This window comes from Zea mays, chromosome 8 (genome assembly GCF_902167145.1).
Source record: "Zea mays cultivar B73 chromosome 8, Zm-B73-REFERENCE-NAM-5.0, whole genome shotgun sequence".
Taxonomy (NCBI): Eukaryota; Viridiplantae; Streptophyta; class Magnoliopsida; order Poales; family Poaceae; genus Zea; species Zea mays.
In genome coordinates this window covers 96,177,094-96,184,436 of record NC_050103.1, presented here as the reverse complement: position 1 = coordinate 96,184,436, position 7,343 = coordinate 96,177,094, and the positions used below count along the sequence as shown (strand labels likewise).

The 7,343-nt window shown below is 46.7% G+C and overlaps 2 protein-coding genes across 3 annotated transcripts; one reads left to right on the top strand and one right to left on the bottom strand.

The window, feature by feature from the left end:
• The first annotated feature begins 661 nt into the window (after positions 1-661).
• Positions 662-5,742, top strand: LOC103635573 (pentatricopeptide repeat-containing protein At3g62470, mitochondrial). The gene is made up of 2 exons (XM_008657989.4): positions 662-4,368; positions 4,503-5,742. The coding sequence occupies exon 1, from the start codon at positions 2,156-2,158 to the stop codon at positions 4,067-4,069; it is 1,914 nt and encodes a 637-aa protein (XP_008656211.1). The 5' UTR covers positions 662-2,155; the 3' UTR covers positions 4,070-4,368; positions 4,503-5,742.
• LOC100280854 (uncharacterized) lies at positions 4,196-6,826 on the bottom strand. 2 transcript variants are annotated; one of them, XM_023300772.2, is made up of 7 exons: positions 6,526-6,826; positions 6,341-6,412; positions 5,822-5,889; positions 4,984-5,104; positions 4,805-4,888; positions 4,597-4,726; positions 4,196-4,496 (listed from the first exon to the last, which is right to left on the bottom strand). In XM_023300772.2, exons 1-7 carry the CDS (start codon positions 6,664-6,666, stop codon positions 4,417-4,419), a joined length of 696 nt encoding a protein of 231 aa, XP_023156540.1. In that variant the 5' UTR covers positions 6,667-6,826; the 3' UTR covers positions 4,196-4,416. The 2 variants fall into 2 exon arrangements, with proteins under 2 accessions (XP_023156540.1, NP_001147246.1); NM_001153774.1 differs by having other exon boundaries at positions 4,597-4,707; positions 6,526-6,719.
• Between the last annotated feature and the right edge of the window lie 517 nt (positions 6,827-7,343).

Here is a 7,343-nt window from a genome sequence, read left to right as displayed (position 1 = left end):
TAGCATGGTGCTTAGATATTCTATGAGCCCGTAAATGTGAATGTGTTCATCAGCATACCATATGATGGATAGGCTAGTGATGACCCATTTATAACCGATGGATCGAGGAAAGGTGGCTCTGTATTTGGTTCATATGAGGGGAAGCTTGGGACAATAGATTTTTCATATGAACATGTTAATCTCTTAATATATTCATCTATATATTGTTTTAAATGATTCCCTCGCTGATCTACGTAAGATTTTAAAGATGGATCTAGATTACTTATAGTAGGGGTCTAAGGTGAAGCCAGGAGAGATGCCATCTCAATCTCCCCTTGCCGGATAATCTTCTGGCGGCAATCCACCATGAAGTGCGATATGTATTTCTCCTTTGCCTTCTCATGCTGTTCGGCATACTGTCACAACACTTCTTCCTCTTTTTGCTACATGAAGTTCTCAAAGCGTTGTTGATCATCAACTGATAGTTCCTCTAAGGTCGGCTTGATGATGTTGCTGATGGAGACCTCAGTGTGATCTTTAGAACTGGCCATTGAAAGTTGATTTTTAGTAGATCTAAACACCCTTGTCCCCAGCGGAGTTGCCAACAAGCTGTATTGTCACTATTTTGGGCCAATCAACTAATGCACCATGATCACGCTTGCAGGGAGCGAGGACTCGGGGTACTCTCCTATAGAACCTGGATCCTACCTTCCAAAAGGGACCTTGTCGGGGAGGAAAGATTCTAGGGTTGCCTTGGGATCGACATGCCACCCAAGACGTCTCTAAATAATGTCGAGCTGAGGAGAGGTAAAGATTATGAATGTAGAAGACTAATCTAGGCTAAGTTACTGCTACTCGTAGGGCAAGAATGTAAAGGTAATGGTACTAGATTGATTTGATCGATTGGTTGGTGCCTCAATTGGCCATACCCCTGCATATATATAGGGGGTCTGGACCCGTTCCTAGATTTTTCCCAACAGATTCCTACACGATTTGATACACCCAGCGCAGGTGGGGTTGGCCGAGGCCCAATAAATTAGGGTTGCCCAGAGCCCAACAGTTCATTAAGCACACCCAACTCAGGGAAAGACCTAATCACCCCAAAAGACTAGTCCAATAGGGGAAGGGTGACCCTCCCTTTTAAGGTGACTTCCTTCTCCCAAGTTAAGTGAGGCGGGATAGTTCTAAGGCTCACACGGTCGTCGTCCGACTACAGTTGAGCCAACTGAGCCAATTGCGTCTTTGCCAACGGGTAATAGTGGAAGATATCCTCATCATTCTCACCTTTTTAAAATGGACCCTAGCTCTGATACTAGATGATACACCCAACCTAGGTGGGGTTGGCCGAGGCACAACAAATTAGGGTTGTCCGGAGCCCAACAGTTCATTAAGCACACCCAACTCAGGGAAAGGCTCAATCGCCCCAAAAGACTAGTCTAATAGGGAAGTGTGTCCCTCCCTTTTAAAGTGACTTCCTTCTCCTAAGTTAAGCAAGGTGGGATAATTCTGAGGCTCACACGGTCGACGTCCAACTACAGTTGGACCAACTAGACCAATTGCATTTTTGCCAACGGGTAATAGTGGAAGATGTCCTCGTCACGATTACTTAGATAAGCATGCACAGGATAAGGACTCTCGTCTGCATTAATCTAATTGCGGACCGTCCATGCTACACCTATGGACCGTCCAACCACGCCTAGGTGTCAAATCTGTTGCTCAACAAGGTGTTTGGTTGTAATCCTAAAGACTATGTTTTTTAAAACTTTATATTCTAAATACCATGATATTTTTGGAGTATTGAAAACTTCACTCTAACCCAAAGTTTTCATGGCATGTATAGCTTTTGCCTAATATCATGGTCTAGAATGTTGTATCCAAATAATGTTTTTTTAAATTTTGGTATTTTTGGAGCTGGCTAAAACTATGAATTGCAAAAGTATAGTATTATAGTATTGTAAAAGTATGATTTTGAAAAACATTGTTGCTAATCATGCTCTTACATTTTTACAACCAAAAAGCGCATAGGAAGATAACTCGGATGGTTAAATAAATATCTGTTTTTTAATTAAGAGGAGGTTAAATCAGACTTACCCACGTGTGGTGTGATGGATTTTTACCCACAGGCGACATCTAAAATCGGCCGGCGCATCCTACACTCTACCATCCTCCTTCCTCCATGGCCGTTAAGCCCACACCCGCCGCCGCCGCCGCCCTCCATGGAGACCAGCAAGTTGCCGCCGCTCTACTCGCCGCCGCGGGAGCCCTCTGCGACTACGGTGATGTTGTGCCCGTGCCTGGCGTTCTTCCTCCTTGCCCTCATCGTCATCTCCATCGCACTCACTGTCCACTTTCGCCTCTACTGCCACACCCCTCTTGCACACCTCATCTCCCCGCACCGCTGTCCCCACCGCATCTGACCTCCGGCTCCGCCCGCACCTCTGCCGTCGTCCTGCTTCCCAGAGGTGCGCTCCCTCTGCTGCCGCCGAGACGCCGATCCCTTACGGGTTCCCCTCAACTCGCGACGCCGGCATGCGGGGCTTACGACGTGCTCTGGGGCTTCGCGGCCGGAAGGTTCCTCTCCACCTCGTCTGCCTCCGATGAAGACGGGGGTTCGTTGGAGCAGGAGGATGCGGCGACGAGCAACCCGGAGGGAGTGGGCCGCGTCTGCGCGGCCATCGCGGACGTCATCGCCGCCGGCGCCGACGCGAACCTGGAGGCTGCGCTATCCGCGCTCTCGCCACCGCTCTGTGAGGCTGTCGTGCTCGCTGTGCTCCACCGCTTCAAGCACGCACACAGGCCGTCGTACCGCTTCTTCAGGTGGGCCACCGCGTCCGGCGGATTCACCCACACCACCATTACCTACTGCAAGATGTTACTCATCTTAGGCAAGACGAGGCAGTTCGAGTCGATGGTTGCATTGCTCCAAGAGATGGGGAAGGCGGGGACCCTGTCCATGGACGCCTTCAAGGTTGCCATTAAGTCCTTCGCTGCGGCTGGTGAGATTAAGAATGCAGTCGGCGTGTTCGAGTTGATGAGGAAGAACGGTTTTGATGATGGGGTGGAGTCATTCAATTGCTTGCTCGTTGCTTTGGCCAATGAGGGATTGGGCAGGGAGGCCAGGCAGGTGTTTGACAAAATGCTTGGCCAGTACTCTCCAGACCTGCGCTCTTATACTGCACTGATGCTGGCATGGTGCAATGCGAGGAATCTGGTTGAGGCTGGGCGGGTTTGGAATGAGATGCTGGAGAAGGGAATGAAGCCAGATGTTGTCGTCCACAACACAATGATTGAAGGGTTGCTGCGTGGGCAGAGGCAACATGAGGCCGTGAAGATGTTTGAGCTGATGAAGGCAAAGGGGCCTCCACCAAATGTGTGGACTTACACAATGTTGATATGCAATCATTGTAAGCGAGGGAAGATGGACATGGCAATGGAGTGCTTTGAGGAGATGCAGGAAGCCAGATGCCAACCAGATGTTGCTACCTATACATGTTTGCTTGTTGGATATGGGAATGCAAAGCGAATGGACAGAGTGACTGCTGTGTTGGAGGAGATGACACAGAAGGGATGCCCCCCTGATGCTCGGACTTACAATGCACTGATTAAGCTGCTAACAAATAGGAAAATGCCAGATGATGCTGCAAGGATATACAAGAAGATGATCAAGAAAGGACTTGATCCCACAATTCATACTTACAACATGATGATGAAATCATATTTCCTTGGTGATAGGAACTATGCCATGGGTTGTGCAGTGTGGGAGGAGATGCACCGGAGGGGTATTTGTCCTGATGTTAACTCTTACACGGTGTTCATTAGTGGACATATACGTCATGGCAGGCCAGAGGAGGCATACAAGTATATTGAGGAGATGATTAATAAAGGGATGAAGGCTCCACAGATAGACTGTAATAAGTTTGCTGCAGATTTATCGAAGGCTGGGAAACTAGATATGTTGTATGAGTTGGCTCAGAAAGTGAAATTTGCAGGGAAATTCGATGTATCTAATGCGTTTTATCAGTGGGCAGATAGAATGAAGAGTCAGGTCAAGAGAAATGTATCTAATCAGATTGGCAATAGAATGTTCTAAGATTACTACGCTGCCAGCAGGAATGTAGCATGCTGTCATGGTGCTTGAAATTTGATTACTAAGGAGAGCTGTTACCTTTTTCCCCTTTTTGATGGTATGGTAATGTGTCATTGAAGAGTACGTGACTGGTTGGCCGCCAATATTTTCATTGGGATATGCAATAATGATCTGTTTGAACATTCCCTAATAGCATAATGAACGTTCAGAAAAAGCAGGAATAAAATGGTGCTGTTTTTCCCTGCACCAACTGTATGTATACTAAATGTTTACAGATGATGTTCTGTTTGAAAGTTTCCACGGTAATACTTAATGCACATTTGTGCAAGCTTGCATTGAGATTCATTGGCTTAATGAATATTAATTACTCGCTGGTCCTCCTCCTGGACACGCATATAATTCATATAGTTGATACATTTCTTCTTTGGTGCTGCAGAAACAGAGATAAAAAAGACGAGAAAGCTCAGCACGTTTTAATCCGGCTATAATCGGCGCCCTCAAGAAACCAGTGAACAGGAGCCAGGACTAACCTCCAGCAGCTGCAGCCCATACTGCTGCTCCTGACCACTCTGGACGATGCGAATCAGTCGCATGACAACGCACAGCGGCAGCAGGATACCAGCAGCGCGAAGCAAGTACATCTGCAAAGAAACATAACCTCTGCTCTTAGTCGATGGAATCAGGTTACCTATTAAAACTCTGCTTTTTTCTGCTTGGCCATGCCAACAATGAACTCACTGCCAGGAGACTGAACGCGCAGTGAGCTGCTGCTTCAACCGTCACCACTGCAACCAGATGCCATGCCAGCAGCATAATGGTGAACTGCACAGGATTGCAGAAGTCAGAATCCTGTGGGCAGCCATGGATCCTGAAGGACGGTTGTTTCAGTTTGCTGCATGACTTGAAACAGATCATACCGTGATCGCCAGCGACCGGCACCATGTGGCGCATTGATCTGCGGTGTAGGAGCACCTGGTGTAGCCTGCACCCCCACTCAAGCCCTCCCGAGATTCCAAAGATTGCATGTCCTCGTGTTCACTACACGATCAGCTGACAAAATTTAGATAATGGTTGCCGATTTGACCGCCCGGCCCCCCGTGTTAGAAAGGGTACAAGCTCACTTGGATGCCTTTTTAATTTTGCATCTTTGCAAGCTTTCTGGAACTTTTGCAGGTTAATGGTTTCATTTTTAAAAAAGAATGGATGGTTAGCTAACATTCTCAAATTCAAATTTTGGTCTGGATTTTCTCGACAAAAGTTCCAAGTCCCCGTTGCCACTAGCAACTAGGTTTCCGGTAACAGGAGACCTTTGACAGAAATGCAACGAGTTAATGTCATGTATTGTGATCGGGGACACCAAGTGGCCGGAGCATTAGCTGGAGGCGCTAGGTGGATGTGCATTGACAATGTGGCTGTGATTTAGTTTTGGGGACACGCTTTTGACAGACAGGACCACCCCTTTGAGGCCATACCGTTGAGTGCAGCTGTCTCTTGTGTTCATTGAGGCATGAGGTAGCTGGGTAGGACTTGGGCCTACCTGTCTGACCCTTTGAAATGTTTAATTGTGGCATTGACAATGTATGTTGTTCGAAAACAATGTGCTACCTTGTGATCTGTATGTTTCATTCCCGTTGAAAGGCCGGAGGACATGGACATACATGTTCTTTTTTTATCAATCCATCAACCTGTGACCTCATTGGACAATGCAATAGATTTGTGCAGATAGAGGCAAGAATGTGTGCGTGTGTAGAGTACCTGATCGTGACCGCCGTTTCAACCACCGGAGTTTTCTTTGGAGGCATTGTGTACCCTGGCTCGAAATTCTGACAAACAGAAAGAACATCATTTTTCTTTCCTTTCCTTTCCTTTTTATAAGGTATTATCGAACAGATCAAAAGGATGATTAGGATGCTTTTCCTTCAGTTAGTTTGTAAAGTGTGCTAGCCATGGTCCACATGTCATTTGATCAAGAAAAGGGCACAACAAGGTGTAGCCAATGTATTACACAACGCATTGCACATGCTTACGGTTCAAAGAAATGTCTCTTTGCTTAGGTTTTCACGAACACATGTACATGCATGTCAACCCTTAATTGCACACACTCCATAAAGAAGGAAGGCTAGTGAGCTTAGCTGACACCTTCCCCCACTAATAACTACAACTTTCTAGCCCACCCCCAAGAAAAGCAGCATTCCATTGACAGTAGTACAGTTAACAAGACACATATGACCGAACAAGCAGCAGCAGCAAGAAACAATGTGCAGGCAAACCAACCTGAAGGCAAATCTCACAGATGGCGGTCCCCTTCTCATCACACCATCTCTGCACACATCGCCTGTGAGCGTACTGCATGCATACCAATGTAATGTTTCAAGCAGTAAGAGATTACCTCAAGAAACATATATATATGTGTGTGTAGAATTAATGCTGCGTGTTGATTATAGCTCCTATATATGTACCTTGAGAGAGCCGGAACATCCACAAGGGGACTCCATGGTCGCACGCCCTCCGTCCTCTTCCTCGTGGCAGATCCTACACAGCATCAGGTAGCCCAAGGAGGAAGAAGGTGAAGGCAGCTCCTCCTCTTCATCATGCTCCATTCCCTTTTCTCCCCTTCCAATGATCTCCTCCCTTCCCACGCTTGCAATGCACTGAGGAAGAAGAAGGAGGAGGAGGGGCTTTAAATAGCCATGGAGCCAGTCGCTTCATGTCCTCATGGGAGGGTTAGGATAATCCAAATGCCACCAACCAGAGTGCTCACCAGCCAGTGTTAAGAGGGGGCCAAACCTTTTTGGTCTGTTACGTACTGTAGGCAGTAACATAAACAAGCGGCCGGGGCCATCGAGGCAAAATGAATGAAGAAAAGAAACACCAGCTGTCAGTCATCAGTATATCATCTCCGCCCATCATAACTACTGGACGATTGTTAGGCACGTAATCTTTGGCTTTTGAAGCTTAGTGGATGATAGTTGGATATTGCTATCATTGGGACGTACGGCAAGACAAGGGAGACACCAATCAACAGCTAGAAAGGATGAAACTACGATACATGTCTTTTTGAACACAGCGTATATGTACATCAACATCACAGTGTTTCTGCCACCGGAAAGATATAGAAAGTGTTTTTTATGTAAATGACTCTCCAAATAATAATTTAGAGAGTGAAATTTAGAAAGACTCTTGGAGACGCTCTAACGGGTCCTTAAGTACCAAGCTATGCAACTGGCACTAAAGAACAAGGTCTTTAGTCTTGGATGGGAATTCAGTACTATAACTG